At 40.4% G+C, this 24,467-nt stretch overlaps 2 protein-coding genes across 2 annotated transcripts in view; one reads left to right on the top strand and one right to left on the bottom strand.

The window, feature by feature from the left end:
• LOC136875543 (leucine-rich repeat-containing protein 45) overlaps nt 1-3,381 on the bottom strand; it is a 143,255-nt gene extending 139,874 nt beyond the window's left edge. The window contains exon 1 of the mRNA XM_067149094.2: nt 3,108-3,381. Coding sequence (XP_067005195.2) covers nt 3,108-3,196 — 89 coding nt within the window. The 5' untranslated portion in view covers nt 3,197-3,381. The remainder of the gene's footprint in view (nt 1-3,107) is intronic.
• A 117-nt stretch (nt 3,382-3,498) lies between these two features.
• The window catches only part of eIF3d1 (eukaryotic translation initiation factor 3 subunit d1), an 80,386-nt gene continuing 59,417 nt past the window's right edge, over nt 3,499-24,467 (top strand). Inside the window, exons 1-5 of the mRNA XM_067149902.2 lie at nt 3,499-3,731; nt 3,846-3,891; nt 4,100-4,319; nt 12,785-12,967; nt 17,558-17,838. Coding sequence (XP_067006003.1) covers nt 3,576-3,731; nt 3,846-3,891; nt 4,100-4,319; nt 12,785-12,967; nt 17,558-17,838 — 886 coding nt within the window. The 5' untranslated portion in view covers nt 3,499-3,575. The remainder of the gene's footprint in view (nt 3,732-3,845; nt 3,892-4,099; nt 4,320-12,784; nt 12,968-17,557; nt 17,839-24,467) is intronic.

Consider the following 24,467-nt stretch of genomic DNA (forward strand, 5'->3'; position numbering starts at 1 on the left):
ACGCCGACGCCACACTCGTCTGCGGTGACTATCACTGACAGAACAGAAGCGTGACTCATGGGAGAACACGACGTTCCGCCATTCCCTCATCCAAGTCGCTCTAGCCCGGCACCATGCCAGGCGTGCACGTCTATGCTGTGGAGTCAATGGTAGTCTTCTGAGCGGACGCCGGGAGTGCAGGCCTCCTTCAACCAATCGACGGGAAATTGTTCTGGTTGATATTGGAATAGCCAGGGTGTCTTGCACATGCTGAAGAATGGCGGTTGACGTGGCGTGTGGGGCTGCCACCGCTTGGCGGCGGATGCGCCGATCCTCGCGTGCTGACGTCACTCGGGCTGCGCCTGGACCCCTCGCACGTGCCACATGTCCCTGCACCAACCATCTTCGCCACAGGCACTGCACCGTGGACACATCCCTATGGGTATCGGCTGCGATTTGACGAAGCGACCAACCTGCCCTTCTAAGCCCGATCACCATACCCCTCGTAAAGTCGTCTGCCTGCTGGAAATGCCTCCGTTGACGGCGGCCTGGCATTCTTAGCTATACACGTGTCCTGTGGCGCACGACAACACGTTCTACAATGACTGTCGGCTGAGAAATCACGGTACGAAGTGGGCCATTCGCCAACGCCGTGTCCCATTTATCGTTCGCTACGTGCGCAGCACAGCGGCGCATTTCACATCATGAGCATACCTCAGTGACGTCAGTCTACCCTGCAATTGGCATAAAGTTCTGATCACTCCTTCTTGGTGTTGCATTTGCTCTGTCAGTCAGTGTACTTAAATTCATCTCGTTTAGCATGCATGCTAATAGGTACGGTTCGCGATTTTCTGCATTTTTCTTCAGTAATGTATGTTTTTCTTATTAGTCTTTATCTCTATAGTGTTGTACAGTATAGCGTAGTTTACAGTTTAGCATACCATAAGTTAGTAAACTGCCTGCTGTCATTTCTTGATGGATACAGTACTTTTGCATCCACCTCTTGGCACAGGCCAGAGCAAAGTGTAGCTTCCACTGAAGTCCCAGTCTCATCCATGGCTGTGACAATGTGGAAGCTGCTGGGGTATGGGTGGTGCTGATTAATGACAATCAGAGCACAAACAATGTGTCCGAGTGTCATAAAAGGTGTTGCTCATAGGGTTAGTTGTGCTACGATAGCACTGTCTGGCCCAGTGAGGAAAGCAACGGCAAACTACCTCACTCCTCATCTTGCCTAGTATGCCTCATTTTGGTACTGCCTTTGGTTTTTGTGGTTTCCCTATAACTGCATAGCCTTTGGTGATGTTATTTGAGGATCCAACCAGCCTCTGGGCTGATGACCTAACAGACAAACAGAAGTTAGTAAAATATAGGTTTAGTAGTTCAGTGTATAAAAATAGCTGTAGTTTTATTTATGTCTGTGTATCGGTTAGTGCACTTAGTTTGTGGGTGTTTAGCAGCAGTTGCCTTGTTTACCGGGCCATGGCACGGGTAGAGAGGAAGGAGGCCCGGCATCATGTCCTACACCCATCCAGGAGGCCCCCGCCTTGGCCTCATTCTCAGGATCGGAGACTAGGTACGAGGGACCCCCAAGGGATCGAAGCGACGCAGCAGGCCCTAGTGGCTACTGACGCATGGCTCCACAACCGGCAAGGCCCGCGCTAGTCACGGCATTGCCCAGGCGGACTGGCGAGATTATGGATCATGGCTGGTGCACGATACCTTTTCTCAACTAACACAAACACCTGGACCTATCCAGCATGTGCTATCAAAATTTGTCAGTTTTTACATGTAGGCTCTTTCTTTTTCCACCTATGTGGTTTTCCCTGACCCTTAATACCACGCCTCAACACCACCTTACCAACACAAACGTTGCCTGGTAACGCGTCTGAGGAGAAAACAGGCAAGTACTCCTGTAGTACCTTTCCACTCCTCCCTGCTATCTCTTTTCCCCTTATAAATTAATGGCATGTCTTAGGCAATGTAGATTAGTGCCAATTGCCATGCAGGGGGAGCAGGCTTCAGGGGGGCACCCCGAAAAAGAAAAGAAAAAACCTCACAGCACATGCAAAGTGTCCACTACTTGCTGTGGCACTATGCAAATCTGTTATCCGCGACGAACGACATTTTGTGGGTATTTCCGCTAATAATGTTGTTAATAATTAAAGAAAATAAAGAAGAATAAAGCTTACAAACAACAGCGGAATATCAGTCCACGCGCGTGTAGTGTTTTTACGGTTGTAACTGAGAGTTTAGAAAAAATATGACGGAAAGCAAGATTTTACATGATAGCTGATATCGTGATTAGAGTCATGGGACCTGCTGTTTTACGTGTAACCCGAATCACAGGGTTATAACTTTTTCATTTCAAACAAAAAACAGGCGGGTTTCGAACACCTATGGGAATCGAGCGACCGCGAACGACTACAAAGTAGACGGAAACTGTTTTAAGTCCTGTAGTTTTCGTATATTCTTCACTGTCATAGGAGGTAGAAGTGATTGCTTTCAGAGGAAGTACAATTGGGCAACAATCCTCTCTTGCCTAGCAAACCTAATAACGTCGAGGTCGGAAGGGAACAAGCGATGACCAAGGAAGATCGGATAGGAGAGATGAATGTGAAGAACCTAGCAAAAGTAAGAAGTAATGCTGTTATAGGTACGAGCTTTAGCAGTTTCCTCCCTGAATGCCGGGCTGAGTGGTTTGGACGGTCGCAGCGCTGGCCTTCTGACCCTAACTTGGCAGGTTCGATCCTCAAATACGTCAACCTCCTATTCTGGCACGTAAAGGAACTCTGGCACATTGGAGTCTTCCAAAACCGTAAAACTAGTTAGTGGGATGTAAAAACCAATAACATTCTTAAAAGTCTGACTCAAAACCATCACTAATCTAGGTATGACATACCGTATCTATTGAATATAGCCTATTTTAAAAATAATTAAAATATAATTTTAGTACACAGAACAAATGTCCACACATTTTCACATTTATCGGGCATGGAAACATTCTCATAATTTAATGTTTCTTTGCTACATGGAAATATAGCCAGTGTAACTCAAATAAAATTACAGTACTTGAACGTTACTCACAAATAGATTTCTTTTAGAAACAAATAGTACCGGGCACTTACGGTATCGCATTTAAAGCTGCAGTAACTTCTTTCTGTGGCTCTATTTTCGAGGACTTGCATGCTTGATCATATATTTCTTCGGCAGACATGTGAACCTACATGCAGTTTCTACAAAAACGTTGAAGAAGTACATCCAATTTCAGAGTAGCACCGTTCGACTCTCAGAAGAAGTTAACACATACATCCAACTTGTCATTCTTGTATTTTGACATGTGACACGCCACTACTCGGCATTTGTTTACGTCAGCCGCTGGAAAAATATTATTTGGAGAAAATAAACAAGACGGAATGTTATGTTTATGTACGTATCGATCGTTCCTCGATATTCCCGTGATTTCGATTATCGATAATGTGTACTTTGTACCTTCATTTGTTCTCTGTTTCCGGTCCTTGTGGGAAAGTGGCGAGTTGGTAGGTTAGGTTGCCTGAAGTTAATTTTCGTTTGTGCCTAAGAATTTGATTACGGGAATGGCTGAAGATGGAATTGCTGTTGAAGAAGAAGTGGCACATTTCAGCGCGCCAGTTATTCAAGATAATACAACAGGATGGGGCCCATGTGACATGCCGGATAAGTTCAAAGATATGCCGTACCAACCCTTTTCCAAAGGAGACCGATTAGGAAAGGTAGACATATGTGACCACGTGAATTGGTTATGTAGCATATGTTTAAGGTGGTGATGGGTAGGATGATTTACTTTAATTTAGGTTGATGTACTTACCTTATTTCTGAAATTACAGATTTCTGATTGGACGGGTGCTGCTTTCCAGGATAAAAAGTATACAAGTAAGTTTTTAAAGTCCACACCGATGGCATGTGCAGTAAACACCGAATATAAATTGTGATCATTCCCTAGTTAGTGGATTACTGTAACCTCATAAAAAAACGGGAATTTCAGATGTACATATGGAACGGTTATTCATCCAGCAGATAATGTTGTAGCATAATTGATGTACTATTGTATTTTTATATACAATGTGTTTTTTATATGCAGATAAGTATCAATCTCAGTTTGGAAGTGGTAGTCAGTATGCATACTACCATGATGAAGATGAAAGTACATTCCATTTGGTGGACACAACTAGAGTACAGAAACCTCCTTACCAGCGAGGAAGATTCCGCCAGAATCAGCGAAATATGCGTGGGCGTGGCGGACAACGAGGGGTCCAAAATCAGCTGCAGATGTTGGGGAAAGGTGTGAAGATGAGGGACAGGTATGATTTTATATTTGTTGGTTGTTTGGTAAATTACAGTCTGGAACTGTACTATTTATCATCTAGATCTGAAAGAAATTCAGGCTATTTTACAGTATAAGAAAGGTTGGTCCTACATACCCCCACTCCCTTCTCTGTTACACTTTCATGTTCTCCACTTCACACACTGATGGTTTCTGGTTTTTTCATTGCTTACTAACTTACAAGATACATAGAACACTATACCATGATACAGAGCCATCTACAGTTAAAGCCAGAAGGTACGCTTGTCAACGCTGTACATGTCTGTCAAGCGGAGTTCGAGGAAAAAAGGAGGCTTGACCGACTCTCAATGACTTCGCACATATTATCAACATTTAGACCAACACGATGAGTAGCCTGTAATAAATACACATTATTCATAAAATTATACTAGAAAACCCACACATTAATGAATGCATTCACTGAAGTTAGAAATACATATTTTACATGAATAAAACCAAACACTTAAGAACAGTATTCACAAGCTCAATTATTGTGGAGCGTTGACAGCTTCCTTCACTTATTGTTTTTTTCCTCACTGCTGATATAACTCGTGTTCTTCATCTGCTTTCTATAATTATTTAAGACAACATTAGAAAATGTAGACAATGAACAATCTATCAGATCGTTATTGTCATGCCATTGAGGGCATTCAAACCAGAACTATTAATTTTCATCTCTTCCTAAAGCAGCTCTGGATAGAGAGAAGAGAATTTTTTGTTGTTGTTAATTTTCACAATCCAGGTACCTAGTCTTCAGATACCAACAAGGTAAATATTCCTGTCACTGTTATGCAAACACACACAACACAATCTGATGGCGCCACTAACCCACCTGTCTTGAGTTCTTCAAAATAGGGTTCATCTGTTTCATTACTCTGCAGGAGACCTAAACATTTGTCACAGCTAATCCTTCGTACTGTATACCCAGGAATGTATGTTACAGTACCCCTGACATCTCAAAATGCCCACCAAAAACTTCACATGAAAAAAGTGAGTCTAAATTGCTTATTACTTCCATATTGGACCTACTAACACCTGTCTGGATGGAATCAGACATTTCTACTTGGCTACAACCAAACTTCACTTTTCCATACCACCCTTTACTTAATTTTCATCTCACTTTCTAGGACTTGAAGTATAGTAACATTATAGTTACAACCACTAAGCTATCAGTACTTCTTTCAAAGTTATCACTTTGAAACTTCCCTAACAGTAAATAATTTGCTTTCACAGTTCTGAATGAAACTTTTTGAGTAACTCTTCTTTCTTTTAGTGCAAAATTCGAATTGTTCCCTTAAAAATATGAGGTAAGACAAAGAGAGTGTGCTTTCACTGATTACCTCACGAAACTCTATGAGCTTGTCGAACATTTTTAATATATTTCTTTGTACACATTCAACACTAACACTACTAGGAGTGGTTCCTATATAATTTAATAAATACTCATTTTGCTGAGACCACTTGGATATTTTACCATCAGCTAAACATGTCATTTCTTTTAATGACACCTGATAACTATTATCATACACAGTGACATTCATATCTTGGTGAATTTTGAGTAAATGGCTTACATTTCGCAAATCATCCATCTTCTTGTTTTGCCTACTCTTCATTCCCAGTCTCCTGGATATGACAAATATTTTGGCAAGTTTGGGAAAATAATTGGACATGCATCAGAAAGAATCTCATTAGGTTTAGTTGGTAGTATACTTATGTTAGCTACCAGACGAGTTGGCCGTGCGGTTAGGAGCGCACGGCTATGAGCTCGCATCCGGGAGATAGTGGGTTCGAACCTCACTGTCGGCAGCCCTGAAAATGTTCTTCCGTGGTTTCCCATTTTCACACCAGGCAAATGCTGGGGCTGTACCTTAATTAAGGCCACAGCCGCTTCCTTCCAATTCCTAGGCCTTTCCTGTCCCATCGTCGCCATAAGACCTATCTGTGTCGGTGTGACGTAAAACAAATAGCAAAAAAAAAAAAAAAAAAAAAACGTTAGCTTTACTATCACAAATTTTATCCCTGTTAAAAGACTTTCATGTGTGAAATGTTTCATGCACACGACTGAATCTTTCCCAGGTTCCCAATCATCCCATTTAAATTGATAAATCCATTTTTGTTTTAATTCCTCGTCTTAAGGAAACATAAATGAGGTAACAAACCCCTCTTTTTTTTTATGCTATAGTTGCTACGATACTTGCGAACATATTTTCTGGGCCTCTGCAAATACACAAAACGTTTTATTAGTAACCCAAATTCAGTCTGCGCTTTCACGAATAATAATGTTATTGATTTAACGTCCACAAACTACTGTTACAGTTTTTGGGAGACACCAAGATGCTGGAATTTTGTCCCATAGGAGTTCTTTAACGTGCCAGTAAATCTATCGACACGAGGCTGACGTATTTGAGCACCTTCAAACACCACCGGACTGAGTTGGGCTCAGAGAGCCAGCTCTACTCTCTAAACTACTCATCACTCCCTGTAGGTGAGGAATGCAGGCGAAGAATATACCCACGGAATGCCTTGCCTGTCATAAGAGGCAACTAAAAGGGGTCTCAGTGGCTCTCAACTTGGGAGCGTGGGTTGGCGACCAAGGGGCCCTTAGCTGAGTCCTCTCATTGCTTTCACTTGTGCCAGGCCCCTCACTTTCATCTATCCTGTCCGACCCCCCTTGGTCAACTCCTGTCCTTTTCCGACCCCAGCGGTATTGGAGCATTCGAGGCCTAGGGATTCTTTCATATTCCTGCCCTTCGTGGCCCTTGCCTTTCTTCGTCCGTTACTTCATTTCTTTAAGTAACGGATCCCTTTTTTTCTTCTCTCTCTACCCCTTGTAGGTGGGGGACGCAGATGAACAATACACCCACAGTATTCCCTGCATGTCGTAAGAGGCAACTAAAAGGGGCAACCAAGGGATGATCGAATTAGAACCATGAAACTACTTTTAATTAATACCACCACGCGGGGAACACCATGAATTGCTTTTGCTCGTGTGTAGTACCACTATTTAGGTTATGTTATAAGGAGATTCCCACCTTCCAATACTTGTCAGTTTCCTATAGCTAGTTTATTGTTTACATGAAATAATCCAGCTTAATCTCTAGGTGTATACAAAATAGAACATGTTTCGTTCCGATTATGGAACATCTTCACCTGAAAGATTTGACAAAAAATGGCAGGACAGTTAAAGCACATGTAATGATTATGGTGATGAAATAAAATGTTCGTTCATGTTGGGTTAAAATTTCCAACAAGACAATGTCCAAGTAACGATTAAAATCGGCCTAAGGGGTCTTCTTTATGCTGGAGACGTGTATGCTTGTTGATCTTGAAGATAAAATTGAGTTGACGACACGGCATAAGGGAGGACGCTAAATACAACACGACTGATTACAAGACTCATTTTAACAGTTTAACTTCAAAGCTCAGCTTCAACTACGGTTGTTTCAAGAGTTCACCCAACAACCATATTTTAAGAAAATCTTTTATATTCTCAATTTTACAAAATAGAATGCCAATTCTGTAATTCCAGCTGTGTATGTCAAACAGGCCACAATTTTGTCTTGAGATACGCCAAGCATTGCAACGTTCAGCTATGAGTGAACATACAGCATCAAGCTACGAATACGCATCAATAGATAAAGATCTTAAGATCTTGCATTATGAGCAAAAAGGCACCTTACTCAACGTTCTCGAGAGCATCCACATCGATTTAGATCAGTTTATGAACCCCTCTCACAATTTAAATTAAATCAACGAAGGAAAAAAAAAATCATCTTTCTACTTGAAACATTCATTCCATATATTTGTCAGAACTTCTATAATAAAAACAATCCCTGCCTCCATCTCTCCAACTCACTACCACTCCCCGCATCCTCTCCCCACCAGCCCTGCACTCCTCTTCCCAATCCGCTCCTCCCATCCTCACAAACACAGCTGAGTCAACAGTAGACTCGATCGTACAAACGGGACCGTTAACTTTGAGAAGGCCACTCCGGTTCGAGAGGACAACTACCTTTGAAGTATCGTAAGTTTAACGTTATCTTTACACCCATTTTACACTTTTGACTTATCAGCCCAAGTTTCTCACACAACCTTTCTTTTTTTTTTTTTTGCATTACAGATTGGAACTTCATTGATGGTTTCCACTTCGGTCACTTACAATTTACCATGCACCTTTTACTTCTTTAACACAGCTTCTCAATTTTGTCACTGTCTTCGTGACCATCTATACATATAAAATAAGAGTTTTATCTGTACATTGCTCAGAATTTAAAAAGAATGGTATTTCTCTATCAATCGTGTCCACAGTAACAAGGAAGTGCACGTTTTAATTTTCCGTAATTTCTGTCTATGTATGTACACGCATCATGAGAAAATGGCTGGAGAGAATTTATTGAAAATCGGTATGCAAAGTCGGGGAATAAGTCGCTACAATCAAATAATTTTATTCATGCGGAGTGAAATGATAGTTTAGGGGAATAACAAATTTAATTCTCAAATATTTGTTATTAGTGGCCATGTCTTAATGAAAATTGGTAGGCAAATTCGCGGATTAAGTCGCTACAATCTAGGCTATAAATAATTGTATTCACGCTGAGAAAAATGGTAGTTTACAGAAAATTTAATTCTCAAATATTTATGTTATTAGTGATTCTATTTTAATAATAATAATTGGTATGACCGGGCGAGTTAGCCGTGCGCGTAGAGGCGCGCGGCTGTGAACTTGCATCCGGGAGATAGTAGGTTCGATTCCCACTATCGGCAGCCCTGAAAATGGTTTTCCGTGGTTTCCCATTTTCACACCAGGCAAATGCTGGGGCTGTACCTTAATTAAGGCCACGGCCGCTTCCTTCCAACTCCTAGGCCTTTCCTATCCCATCGTCGCCATAAGACCTATCTGTGTCGGTGCGACGTAAAGCCCATAGCAAAGAAAAAAAAGAATAATTGGTATGCAAAGTCGGGGAATGTCGCTATAATCTAGGCCATAAATAATTTTATTCACACTGAGTGAAATGGTAGTTTAGGGGAAGGTAAGTCCATATCAGCGCCGGGTCACGAGAAAATGAGTAAACAGAATGTGATGAAAATCGGTATGTAAAGTCGTAGAATAAGGAACTACAGTCTACACTATTAATAATTTTATAAGACGCCCTAATATCACAGAGTCAAAAGAAAATTAAATGTATAGGCCTACAATACAGAAAGCTCATAAAACTAATCAACAGTAACATTCCATTGACCATTATTTGTTGTGATGTGCTTTGTGTCTTCTGTTGCTACTCATCTCCAATAGATAGGATTACTGCTGCATACAGAGTATTCTTTTAAAATTTGCTTTACGTCGCACCTACACAAATAGGTCTTACGGCGAAATTGGGCTAGGAGTGTGAAGGAAGCGGCCTTGGCCTTAATTAAGGTATAGCCTGGAGTGAAAATGGGAAACCACGTAATACCGTATTCGGGGCTGCCAACAGTGAGGTTCGAATCCACTATCTCCCGGATGCAAGCTCACCGCTGCGCGCCCCTAACCACAGGGCCACCTCACCAAGTATAACAGCCTGCTGGATTATTGGCGGAAAGTAGCTGTGGAGTTAGATAACTTTCTTCTTTAGCATGCCATTCCTCCGGTTTGTAAATTTTCTGATACTACTGGTGCGTAACACACTGGTTCATCATAGCATTCGAGCTATTCAATCCCTACTCTGAGGCACCGATTGGAATGAGCAAGTGTGTATATTTAACGGAATAATGGCAGAGGAGTGTTCAGAGCAGTCTGCGGCCTGGTCATTCTAGCTCTTGAATATTGGACTGTTAGATCGGCACTGTAGTACTGTTCGTTATAACTGAGAAAATGTGCGGTTTTTCATTTGATTGAGTATTTTATAATAATATTGCCTTTAATCACAACATTCCTACTGACGTTTTTGTAATGACCTATGTTGACTTCAGTTAAGAAAACCACAAAGTCGGTCTTTCTGAGAATCTCGTAGCGAAGCACGGGTACATCTGTTAGTTTAAAATAAGGCAAACACACCTAGCCAACATTGGAAATAATCTTCGAGAATGGGACCCCTAAATAGAGAATAAATTGAGAATGCTGCTATTCTAAAATTTTAACTTCATCGGCGTTTTTCCATCATTTATCATATACATTTCATCTGGCACATTGTCTCCTCTCAAACTTAGTTTCTCAAGCTTTTTCACTCCCCTCCTAGCCATTCGTGGGATGGTGTTTCTACAAAGACAGACTATCAGCCTGAATTTTCAACACAGTGATTTCGTCCTGTTTTTAAATTGTTATCGGACTTTAAAAAATTAGTCTGAGGTCCGTAACCTCACTGTTAGCGCTTATTGTTTTGTTTCTATCTGTTATCTTTTATTTTATTTTATTTTCTTAAGTATCTTACATTTTTTGGATTCAATTACAGTATATGTTATATTTACCCCTTTTTTCACTGAATTTGTTTCAGCGAGTTATTTATTGCTCCATCTAGTGATGTAAATATTGTATATTGTTATTGATTTTATTTCTGTCTCTCTCTTTTGTTTTTCATTTGTTCCTTCAATATGTTTTAGCACATTTTTGGCTTATATTATCTAGATTACTTTAACACCCCACCTCCCCCCCACCTTATTTCACTAAAAATGGCTCAAACGAGTCTATATATGTTTGAATTTTATTGCTCCATCTAATGATGGAATTGTGTTTTGTATTGAATTAGGAGGATACGTTTAATTATTCTTTGTAAAGTGAAACTGATTTTAGTCATATAAACAGTCTGGTAAATGGATCCCTCATCTTGGAGCTGGATATGTCTCTTCCACCCATCATTACCTCATATCATTAAGTAAACAAGGACATTAATAAATTATCAAAACCCATAGAAAGAAAGAATGTAGTAGAGAGAGTGTAATTCATGAAACTTTTACAGAAACAAGTAAGGGAACACGGCAAAAATCACTCTGGAAATTTTCATGCTCCACCATAGACACCCGTTATCTAACGATTGTTGGAAAAACTAATTGTCAATATTAAACACCAATTTCACAATATCTAGCCAATCAGGTGACAAGAAGAGAATAAACCAATAAAGAGCACACGTCAGTATCACCCCAAAACAAACCCCTCCACTGAGCTTATTAGCATGAAAATTGTTAGTATTAACATTATTAGTGTTGCTGGAGCGAGACAGAGATATATTTTATTGCCGCTCCTTTTCAACATCTACAGTGAGCACATTATGACGTAGCCCGTCAAAGACTGGAATGGTACCATAACAAGAGAATCAGCAAAATGAGGTACGAGTTTGGAAAAGTAATTTTGTATGCCAGAAACCAGAAATGTGCGCAATTTTTATAAAATGCTTAAACAGCATTATCCTCAAACTCGCAAAGCAAGTTTTAAAAGTTTTTTCTATGTTCCCTTCCTTCAATGTATGTGAGCATTTTTTTTTTTGTTATGAAATTGACAAAGTCCCAGCAATGGGCATGTTTAATGGACTTTTAACTGTACAACTCCATGCAATGGACAGTATTGCTACTCTTGTTCCAAAAATAGAAAAAATTGTATATTTCAAATGAAAATAAACTAATACATGTATATACCTTATGCTAAATGTTGTTATAAAGATACATGCTATATTTACCATAATTTAACATTTTTGAATACAAAGGCCAAGAATACAGATTATGCTTTATCAGTCTGATTTCATCACAGACATTCCTTTCACTTACCCTTGCCTGCATACTCCATCTCTGTCACACACTTTTGCTTAATATTGCAGAGGTGGGGGATGGCAGGATTGTTGGTCAGGCGCAATCATGCTAGCACGCAGTTCTTGGCCACCACCACTCTTCATTGACATTACCAGAATTCATTTAAGGGTAATGAGCTTATTATATGTTCTGTAATATTAATCCTTGATGCGACCACGTGGCTAAATGGTTAACTTACTGGTCTCAAGTCCAGTAGGTCCCGGGTCAAATCCCGGCCAGGTTGGAGATTTTAACCTTCATTGGTTAATTCTGACGGGGGTGTGGGTGTAGGGCTGGGTGAGTGGTCTTCAGCATTAGAATTCATCATAGGTAGGTAGGGCCCCATCGTCTCAGATGCGTTGGTTGCTTGTGGCCATGGACTTAAAAGACCTGCACCAGGCCTCTCTGGAGGCTACACGCCTTTATTATTGTTTTTGTTATTATTATTATTATTATTATTATTATTATTATTATTATTATTATTATTATTATTATTATTATTTCTTAGTTTACAGTATTGAAAGAAAGTGTAATCCTGAATTAGGCCTTTCTTAGTCTTTACAAGAGTTGAAGTTGTATATTGTAGCTTGAAATGTCATTGAACATCAATGTTCTTCACACTCAATTAATTGTTACATTCTTGATTAGCACTGAACTATGATCCATTAATTGAATTAATGTATGTAGGAATCAGCGCCAGCAGCGTAAGTGGCCGCAGCGGCAAGGAATGCGTAACAATAAGAACCAGCCGCCAATGAAGAACCGGGATGCTTCTGTGACAGTTCGTCCTGATTGGAATACTATTGAGGAGATGGACTTCCCTCGTCTTGCAAAACTGTCATTGCCAAATGTTAAAGATGGCGAAGACATGTAAGTAGGATGCTTTTGCTCCACGAGATATTTATTCTCCAGCTTGTTTTATGAAACAGAGTCTCAGAGATTTCTTTTGCTGAGTATGTGCTTTTTATTTTATTTTTTATTTTTATTTTTTTAAATTTTTTTTTACTAAGATTCGTGTTAATGTAGAGTTTTGTCTTCTATAACTTTGTGTACGAGAGTTATTATTGCCTGATTAGAACTCCTTCAGTATGTTGTCCAGTCTGGCAATGTGTACCTGACTCCCCATGCTGTAAGCAGATCAATACCATATTTCCCCCCCCCCCCCTGCCTTTTTTCCTCCCCTCAGTTTTTACTTCCAGAATTGAGGGAGGGTTCTGTAGGTGCAAACTTCATCAAAATCCATTGTTACAGCAAGCTATTTTGTTTTGATGCGACATAATACATGACATGTAATTAAGATAAACAATTCACATCTTTTTATAAGCGGTGATTCACCACTTAACATCCTATGCAACCAAGACTGAAAATATTACTGCACACCTGCCAACTTTCCCGATTTAGGCGGGAGACTCCCGATTATTCTATTATTTCGCCCGATTTCAGCTTATTTTTAGGTGAACATCAAATGTTTGTTTTCAAATCCCACCAATTCTCCTTTTTTTACGCCAGTGGCCGGAAGTCCTTCGCTCATTGGCCACTTTCAAACAAAATATCGACGTTTATTAATGCGAGGAATGTGCGCGAATGTGCGATGTTTATTGAAATCACAGCGCGTATATCGATTGTCAATCTCTCGTTCTCGCATGCTATGTTCGTGTTCGTTCACATCAGACTAGTCGCCAGATATGAAGTCTTTCTTAGTAATTTAGTGACAGAATTTTAATGATAACTAACGACTAGTGACTTTTCTAGAGATTTTAGGAGCAATTTATAGACAATTCTGACTAATTTTAATTTATCTCAATATAAATAAAAGAAAAGTTTGTACATTGCTCAGAATTTAAAAATAATTTTTCCGTACCAGTCGCAACCACAGTAACAAGGGGAAATGCACGTTTTAATTTTCCGTCATTTCTGTCTGTCTATCTGTATGTATGTACGCTCATCATGAGAAAACGGCTGAAGAGAATTTAATGAAAATCGGACATAACGTCGGGGAAAAAGTCGCTACAATCTAGGCCATAAATAATTTGTATTCACGCTGAGTGAAATGGTAGTTTAGGGGAAAGCCTGAAATTTAATTCTCAAATATTTGTTATTATTGGCCCTATCGATAAATACTACATATCTAAAGCTATATATTATTAAATTTCCAATCATTGACGTCGTATACATTTATACCGTACCGGCTATGAAACAGAGATATTCATGAATTTGGATTTTTGTTGCTAGGCCCATATCTGCATCGAGGTACGAGGAAATGAGTGAGCAGAATTTTATGTAAAGTCGGGGAATAAGAAACTACGGACTACGCTATAAATAATTTTATTCACCCTGTTCGAAATGGTAGTTTAGGGGAAGGTGCCTAAAATTTAATCTTTGATTACCTATTTTACTGGTCATATCAAAAAGTACTACATAACAAAAGTTATAGAGGATACAATTTCTGATTATTTATGTCTTCTCAGTTTTACCATACCAGTTATAATAGTATTGGTGGTCAGGTGATTAAATTGTGAAGATGATTATAAGAATGAGAAACAGGTCATGAAGGAATGATCGCTTGAATAATAACACAAGAGGAAAGGACGACTCACTTTACATTAGATGCTCTGATAGCACAGAGTCGGAAGAAAACGAAATGTGAGGCCTGCAATATAGAAAGCTCATAAAATTGATCAACAGTAACATTAAATTGACCATTATGTTTTGTGATGTGCCTTGTGTATTCTGCTGCCATTTCTCTCTGATACATGGGATTACTGCTGTGTATCAAGTATAACAGCCTGCCTGAATATTGGCGGGAAGTAGCGGGGAAGTTAGATCTCTCTCTTCTTTAGCATGTCATTCCTCTGGTTTATAAATTTTCTGATATGTACTACTGGTACGTAACACACTGGATCATCATAGTATTCCAGCTATTCGATCCCTAGTCTGAGGCAGTGATTGGAATGAACAGTGTGCACACTTAAATGGAATGATTACACAGGAGTGTTCGCGGCTGTCTGCAACCTGGTCATTCTAGCTCTGGAACTTTGAACTCAAAGATCAGCACCATGGTACTTTTCGTTTAAAAGTGAGAAAACATGTTCTATTTCATTTTATTGAATATTTCATATGGCAGCATTGCTTTTAATCGCGACATTCGCACTGACGTCATTGTAATGACCTATGTTGACTTCAGTTGGAAAAGCTATAAGGACAGTCTTCCTGAGAATTCCGTAGCAAAGCACGGGTACATCAGCTAGTTATATGATACAAATAGCATGCGCTTCGCATAATCGCGCGGGTGCTTGACGCAATATATTAATCTATACATTTGCTAAGTAATGGCATCTTAAGTGCATGACTGATTCGCAAATGTGGAGCATGAGTTCATACTATTTTCGGTAGGCTTATCAGAGACCAATCATCTCACTCACATACTTCCTATGAGGGAATCTTCTCCTTCTTAAGACATAGTCTCCGAACGGAAGTTGACGGTCCACACGGCCAGCTCTGATCTTGATGTTGCAGTCATGCCATGTGAATTTATTGGAATATCTCTTATGGATCTTTAATGCAGTGGTTTCCCATTGCCTTCTGCATCCTAATGCCATTGACCAAACTGATTCCTCCGCCTTTGGGAACAATTTCTTGTCCCCAGGACAATAGGGTGCCCTTACCCATACCCGCTCATCCACTCTCAAAGAGACTGTTGGCACTTGGTATAGGGGATCTCCTTATACCGGGAGTTAATCGGTCCCTTCATTCGTTAGCCGCCTGCATATAAAATATTCTTATATGCAGTCATTGCCACCCCTCTACCGCGGGGAGGTGAATGTCAGGATTTCACCGTCATTGAAACAAGGACCAAATGGCATTTCCTTGTTTCTCTGGTTCTTTAGAGAGGGATGAGGGAATAGAGATGTGTAATTTCTAGCCTTGTAGCATCGTATGGCAACAGTCGGGCTTTGAGACAATACATGTTATAAATATCTCACAGTACTGTATTGCACAAGATATGTAGAATAAGCAATTTTGACCAATTCTATCTCCTGATTTCTCCTGATTTTTCCTGATTTTCATATCAAAATATCCTGATTTTTGGTTTTGTAAAGTTGTAATGTGGTGGTTGGGTGTGGCCATTGGAACGTGGAGAGCACACAACTTGAATGAAAAAACACTACCTGTAACAAGAAAATCCTTGTTTTTAACACTGGTGTATGTTTATGCATCACAGAAATATTCAGGCCTAAGTTGTGTGTGTGGGGGGGGGAGCAAAAAAACAATGTAAAAATTACACTGCCTTTTTGTTGTTGGAACCACGGGCTATCCTCATCCTTTACTTAATTGATGTCATCATTGCTTGAGTCTGGGTCTTCATTTTCTGTCAACAATCCCCGCTGACACTTTTTCATCGCCTTCTTTGGACTTTTCCTCCCATGTTAATGGAAAGGTTTACAGTCCTCCTTCACAAACTTTAGTCAGTTGTTCTGATTATGCAAGTCATTTTAGGCTATATGTCGAATTCATGAGATGCACCCTTGTACGATTTCCCGGCTGGCACTTTCACCTTTAAAACCATAAGACCGTTTGGGCTCAGCATTAAAAGAAAGCAATGCAGTTTCATCGGCAATGATAATATTGTTCAGTGCCTAGAAATTGATTATATGAGCCACACTTTTTCGTCAACTGTAGGCATCGCCAGTGTTCGCGGATTCTGTTTCTCCGCACATTGCCTGCTGCGTGATATTACGGAGTTTCTTAAAAATTTTGAATACAAAAGAATTCCAATTTCACTCGAACTTAGCAATTATGAAGCACACTGTAGGCACACTGAAGTGTGCGAAAGTGCAGAAAGCTACACCTGCACGTTCCGGAAGACGTGTTCTATCATGATGCGGATAAATTTTGGATTTAAATTACTCTGTAACATAGTATTGTTTTAAAATGTAAAGGCAGTTTTGAATTAAAAGTCTTTATTTCGGTAATGGGGCTGACATTGTACTTCATATTACGAATTATCCGTATTTCAAATTAAACAATTTAAATAACATGCAAAACCGTATCGCATGTTTCTGGGAACGAGAGCTTCTTCAAATTAGACGGGATTTTGAATTATCGAGGTTCTACTGTATAAGTAGTAGTATCATTACTGTTTATGCTTGCTGGAGGAGTGTTTTTTTAACCGAGTCAGATGGCCCTGTGGTTATGGGCGCGCAGCTGTGAGCTTGCATTCAGGATATAGTGGCTTCGAACCCAGCTGTTGGCAGTCCTGAAGATGATTTTCCATGGTTTCCATTTTTACCCCAAGCTGGCGCTGTATCTTGATTATGGCCACGACCGCTTCCTTCCCACTCCTAGCCCTTTCCTACCACATTGTCGCCGTAAGACTTATCTGTTTCAATGCAATGTTTTTTCTCTTGTAAACATAGTACAAGTGTGATGTTTCATTTATACAGGTGTGTTGTATTTCAGAGTATGTTGTGGTTCTCTTGAGTACTACGATAAGGCGTATGATCGTGTGAATGTGAAGAATGAAAAGCCTTTGCAGAGAATCGATCGTATCTTCCACACTGTAACCACAACAGACGATCCCATTATTCGTAAACTGTCCAAGACAGAGGGCACAGTTTTTGCTACAGATGCTATCCTTGCAACCTTAATGTGCTGCACCCGTTCAAATTATTCTTGGGATATTGTTATTGAGAAGATTGGTGACAAATTGTTCTTTGATAAGAGAGACAACACAGAATTTGGTGAGTAAACATAATACCAATGTGATGGCATCTAATTGATCAATAAATTTAATGTAATTTTATTATTTTCATATTCCCTTTTTTGACCCATTGCTCTTAGAACCAGGGTATGGCACAATTATTTTTAGTAATTGTAGAAATTACTATTCATCAGTTACAAACCTGTATTGTATAAAACAGCCACCTTACTTTTTCATGTGTACTAACATATATTTATTTTCATGCTTTAGTTTGAGGAGCTGATTATTTAGGTCTGTGCAATATCAGAGTAAAGAGGCCTCTAGTCTGGGGCTATATAACTGTATGGTGATTGGTGGAGTGTAAAGATAAACGATAGTCATATGCATAGGATTGTGCCACTTTTACTACATTTGCCACGTAAGTTCTCTCACATGGGACTATACCGGAAGGTGCTGTCTCTGAGAGTCTAGAGAGGGGACTGGTCAAGAATAATCCAAACAGTATAGAGAAAGGCAAATGCAGCTTGTTTTCTTTGTTGATGGGCATTATCTTTTATTTATTCACGAAGCACAAGATACAGCTACACTGAGCAAATTTCACTTGCACTGTCAACAGACTATTTAACAAACGTAAACTTTCATAATAAAATATAACAAACATAACAAAATATAACAAGATCAGGTACACATCCTACTAATAACTGTCCAAATCGAAAACCATGAGAATGTCCATGTTCATAGCCAAGTCGTCGTGGGTCAAGATGGCGGTATAATCCCTTCCCATCAACTTATCTTTAAGATACTATTTACACACCTCTCGAATACACTTTTATTTGATGCTATATCAAGCTCTTGTCTCCTATTAATATTGTTAAAGAGTGTTGGGAGGCGGATTAGGAAAGATCGTTGAAGTATTGAGTGCTGAGTGTGGGGAATGTGGAGAAGGTCTTTGGTTCTGGTGGAGCGGGAAGGAACGCGGAGAGAGAGAAGAGTGAGACAAGATGTTCCGAGCGGTAGAGTCCATTGAAGATCCTGTGGAGGAAACTCAAGTCAGCTACCTGTCGCCTGATGTGCAGCGGTGACACATTAATTGCCATTAATACCTGCTGCGTAGACAGATTTCTGAGCTTGGGGTTTTTGTTCCTTACAATTCCAGCAAAGAAGGACACTGCTCTGTCTAACTGCTTAGTATTGGAGAGGGCGGCTGTTGTCCAAATCGGAGAGCAGTAGTTTAAGAGAGGTTGAATGATCGTGAGGAAGAAGTGACGAAGAGCAATGGGGTCAGAAATTTCTGTGAAGCGATAGATAATGCCTAGTAATTTCATAGCCTTGGTTGTATATGTTTCTACATGGGTCTTAAATTGTAATTTTGTATCGAATATTACACCTAGGTCACGCTGTTGCATAATCACGGTGATGGGCTTGTCGAGTAGGTCATATGATGTCCTTAGAGGAGATTTACATAGTGTTATGGTCATGTGGCTGCATTTTTGTGGATTGGGGATAAGTTTCCAAGTATGGCACCAGTTCGAGAGGGCATTAAGTGAGGACTGTAGCAGAGCTGCATCCGCTGGATTCCTGATCTCCCTAAATATCTTGCAGTCGTCAGCAAAGAGTTGTTTCATTGAGTTTCATTGAGTTCGGACGGCAGATCGTCCATAAACAAAGAAAACAGCAAGGGGCCAAGAGTACTGCCTTGTGGGACACCGGAGGTGACTGGTAACCATGAGGATGAAGTGCCTGATATTACCACTCTCTGCCAACGGTTATGTAGGAAGCCAGCAAGAAGGGTCAGAAGACTGCCATGTATATTAAATCGTTCGGAGAGTTTATGGAGCAACAGAGTATGGTCTACAGAATCGAAAGCTTTTGAAATGTCTACGTAGCAGATATCCAGCTGTGATTTAGCTGCAATGGCGTGTGATGCAAAGCTATGCAGAGTGGCCAGATTTGTTAGACAAGAGCCACCTGGTAGAAAACCATGCTGCTTGGTTGAGATATACGGCAAAGTGAATACGAGGAGACGCTGGTGTATAATTTTTTCAAAGATAAAGGATAGTGTGGGGAGAATAGAGATTGGTCAGTAAGATGAAACATTAAATTAGTTGCCTGATTTGAGAAGTGGAACAATATTTGCCTGTTTCTAGGTAATAGGAAAATAGCCCGCGGCAAAACATCTGTTAAATAATTTAGAGAGAGGGACGCAAAGATGGCTGGCAGTATTTTTTAGGAAAAGAGGACCTATAGTGTCGGCACCGGTAGCTTTGTTGGTACGAAGAGTTTGAAGGAGGTTATGAACTTCACTTGGTGTGGTAGTTATGCTTGATAGGGTTCTGTTTGAAGCTGTACCAACGGGAGGGAGCGGTTGGTTTTGTAAGGGAGGGGAGAAGTTGGAGAAGAAATACCTCTTGAACAGTTCATTGCGATCAGCACCATCTGCTGTTGCATCGTTGTGGTTTACGCGTTGTGTTGACGAGACTCCGATCGATAGCGCTTGGGATTGCTACGGATGTTTTCAGTGACAGTGTCTACGTGTGTTTTGTAGTCTCTTCTGACCATAAACCTCGCGTGGTGGCGGATTTTAACGAAGGTATTGTGAGTGTGTGGGGTAGGGAAGTCTTTTCACAGGCGCCAAGCTCTCTTCTTATTAAATAGTATCAGTCTGGTCTCTTGTGATATCCAGTGTTGATGTTTGCTAATAGTATCCCATTGTGCAGGTACGAACTCTTTAATTGCAGCTTGCAGCCAGTCGTACAGCAGGTCAAGAGTGGATTCGATATCAGCTATTTCGAGCAGACTCCATGGAAGGCATTCCAGGGCATGACACATTGCAGGCCAGTCGGCACGGCGCCAGTTGTAGGTAGGGCGGTAGAATGTCCTGCTGTGAGGCTTTGAGGAGGGGTGGGGAAGGAGGAATGTAGCATCAAGGGACTGGTGGTCGCACAGGAAAGGGTTTCTGTCTGGGGTTATTGTTTTAAGTTCTAATGAGGAGAGTATGAAGTCCAGGGTGTTGGGTCCACGGGTTGGGTACATATTAAACTGTTTCAGGCCGAGGCCATTAATAAAACTGTCTATAAAGTATGTGTCACAGTTGTTAGCTGACTGTCCGGTAGTTGGAGAAGACCACTTTATAGACAGGTTAAAGTCGCCCATTAAAATTACTTCACCATGAGGAGCACTGCAATGACTGAGTCCAGGCACTGTTCAAGGTCACAGAATGGGCTGTGTGGTGGTCTGTATAACATCCGACAAGTACAGAGCGTCGAGGAAAGAGTAGCTCCACCCACACTAACTCACAGTTCTGTTCGAGATCTGTCCTTCGTTTACATGGTAACGCACTGTTTACTGCTAGCATCACTCCACCACCTAGAGTAGCGCGATCACGACGGAATATGCTGTAATTAGCATTGAGTGGTAGTTCACTGTCACTAGCCCAAGAGAGCCATGTTTCAGTAAGTCCAATCACATCAACTTCTCTTAAGTCTGGCAGGGATAGTTCACAATCAGACAACTTATTGTTTAGGCTTTGCACGTTCTGACAATAGATGTTTATGTCTGTTTTCATTTCACAAGTGGTGGGACCGGGGTTTAAGTGGACATCTCCAGCCAGTAGTAGGAGGCAAAGCAAGCCCCTAATCGCTGAGTGACCAGGCCTTGGCTTGTTCGGCTCCGAGCTAGTAGGGAGGCGCCTATAAGTCTGGAAAATGGCGCATGCAGTCAGAGAGAATGCCGGAATGTAGTAGTTTCTCTCTGCTAGTAGCCATGCAAAAGGAGAACTCACTTTTTCACTCGCACACACCGATTCCTTAACTCGAATAGACCCGTGCAGAGAACCGTAAAGCGCAACAACTCTGATTATTACCACACAAACAACACAAACTGCAGCAGCACTAAGCTTGCGTGTGTCTCCTCTAGCCGCCATCTTGACGCCAACAGGAGGAGGAAGATTTACTAGAGCCACCACATGAATGGATGCACATAAGAGGAGAGAATATCGTAAACATATTGTTGTGTTGACAGTGTATTCTGGATTATTACCAGTAGAGAATAGGAAATTTAGACGACAACTCTTCAAGCCCTACCCTCGGGGAGGTGTGATGTTCGGACTTGTGTTGTGCCTACAGTCTCTCCACTGTCCGTACTAAATATAGTTCTCATCCTTGTCCATGTGAGACCTACAATAAAAAAACTTTTTAAAGTCTCGATGCAATAGCTGTTAGGTCTTTGACCTGGCAAGATGATTCCTGCCCAGGCAGATGGCTTGCAGACACTAGAGGGCTACAGGGTCAGCATGACAACATACTCAGCTGTATTGCCTAGCTTTCTTGACCGGGTTCACTTTTTCTTGAATATCAGACAGCTCCTCAGTTGTCTCACAAGGCTGAATGAATCCCATTCCTGCCCTCAGACCAGATTTAAAATCTCTGTCAAAGTATCAAAACCGGTGCCTCTAGGTAAGATGCAGGCACATTACCCCTGCACTTGGGGGCTGGCATGAGACCTACTTCAGCATTATAAATAACTTGTGTGGTCATTTTTATACTATAAATTCATCACTAAGAATCAGTTACTGTATTTTGATGCATCTTATCAGCATATTATGTGCATCGAGTACCTGTAGTTGTTCTTCGAAGGGATTTGTGATGTTTTTCAAATTGCAGCGGAGTAATTTTTTTTCCCGCGTAGGAATAGGTTTTTTTATGTGTGAATCAACCAATGCGATAAAATTTAGGTATAGACATGCAGACAAATTTAATTTTCTTCTACTTCACTCTGACTAACAAAATCACCGCAGTAAAATTGCAGCTGTAATTTTCATTATATAATACTACTCCATAATCAGAATGCAATATTTGAGGCCATCTGGTGGCCATGATCGTTATGGTGTCAAGTCTGTATGTTCTGACTCCATGGTTCGAGTCCCAGTGGTCGAAAAAATTCACCATCAGAATGTTGACCGGCAAGGTAGGAAACATGGTGGCGTAAAATTTCTAATCAATAGATTGCGTGCCAAAAGTCTGGACTCATTCCAAGCCTCTCCGCAGTGTTCACGTGTAGTAAGGGTAAATGACACTATTGATGGTTATTCATTGTCGGATGGTGACATTAAACCTTGAGCAGCCCTTTGGTGCTATTCAGCAGGAGTGGGCTATGTGCTGGCACCAGGTTTCACCCTCTCTGTTCCTCATATCCCGTCATTCATTTCATCTCATCTCATTAACTACTCTGGTGAGTTTGACTTTGGGAAGAGCATCCGTTCTTTAAAAAAAACTTACCACAAAGATTCATCTCACTGCATGCCAGAAACAGGACAAGGGTTGGACACACATCAGAATGCAATATTTTTGTGATACGACTATATCATTAAATGCTATACGTTTCATCTGAGGAAGACTGTTATTACTAGTCCACATCAAAGTTAACCCTTTCAGACCTGAACGAAAACTGGAGGTGTGAATTTTTGTTTGTAGGTAAAAAACTGACTAAAATGCTCTTAAATACATATATTTTTAGTTTATTTTACAAAATAAAACTTAACATCTGTAAAAAAAACACCTACACAATTGTGCGTGTCAGAACTTAATTCACTACTTACAGAAGAAAAATATCAACTCAGTACATGTGAATATGCATATGTACATGATCAAATGTTCTATTTTAGAGTGTGGAATGATTTTAAACAATTAAAATCTTATACATTACATTTCTCATGTAGAGTACGAGTTCTGCTTTCACAATTCTTTTGGTGGCAGCACCCAACATTCCCGCATGCACTGCCTGTAGGGAAACCTACCCCGCACAAATGTGCATATCAACATTGAAAACCTCATGCTATTACGTAATTATGATGATGTAAGTTCACAGTTTACGTTCGCTGAACAATTTACACACTTCATTGATTACATTCTGATGTTCAGTAAAGCTTCTAGATTGATATGAATGCAATAAATAAATACTTAAGGATTTACTGCTTCCGTCCATCTTGCTGATCATCTGTATTATTAAACTCTTCTTCCTGTCCGCTGATGGTCAGTCGCTAAATAAAAACTACTGAAGTACTGTTATGTGTCCCACACAAGCACTGCAGTCCGGTCTAGCGCCAAGAAAACGTCAAGTACGCTCAGACATAAATACAATACGAACCCGTACAATTGTGCGTACATGGTCTGAAATGGTTAATAAACAATATTAATGAAAACGTTTCTCAACCTAGTTAATAAACTTTTGTTAATGAACTTCTTCAACATTATTTCCACACCAGAAAAGCTGTTGCCATAAGACCTATCTGTGTTGGTGCGACGTAAAGCTACTAAAAACGGTGTTTGTGAGGTTACGATGCATAAGGCCAGGAAGAAGAACATACGCAAAGTGTGGCAAAGAAAAAATACTGGAAAGGCATTTAGAAGTAATTTTGGAGAGAAAACATGTCAGAACTTTTAATTCACGATGCTGCACGCTTTCAGAATTTTCTTGAGAATGCCTCTAGATGACTTTCAGTTCTTGTTGACAGTAATTGGACCTGAAATTGCAAGAAATGATACATATTATTGGAAAGCCGGCTCCAATAATTGCAGGCTATTTTCTTTATAGGTATGACTTCTAGATTACTGGTGACTCAGACATTTCACTTCTATACCTATTTGTCTAGAGTATCAAAACAAAGCAATT

This window comes from Anabrus simplex, chromosome 6 (genome assembly GCF_040414725.1).
Source record: "Anabrus simplex isolate iqAnaSimp1 chromosome 6, ASM4041472v1, whole genome shotgun sequence".
NCBI lineage: Eukaryota > Metazoa > Arthropoda > Insecta > Orthoptera > Tettigoniidae > Anabrus > Anabrus simplex.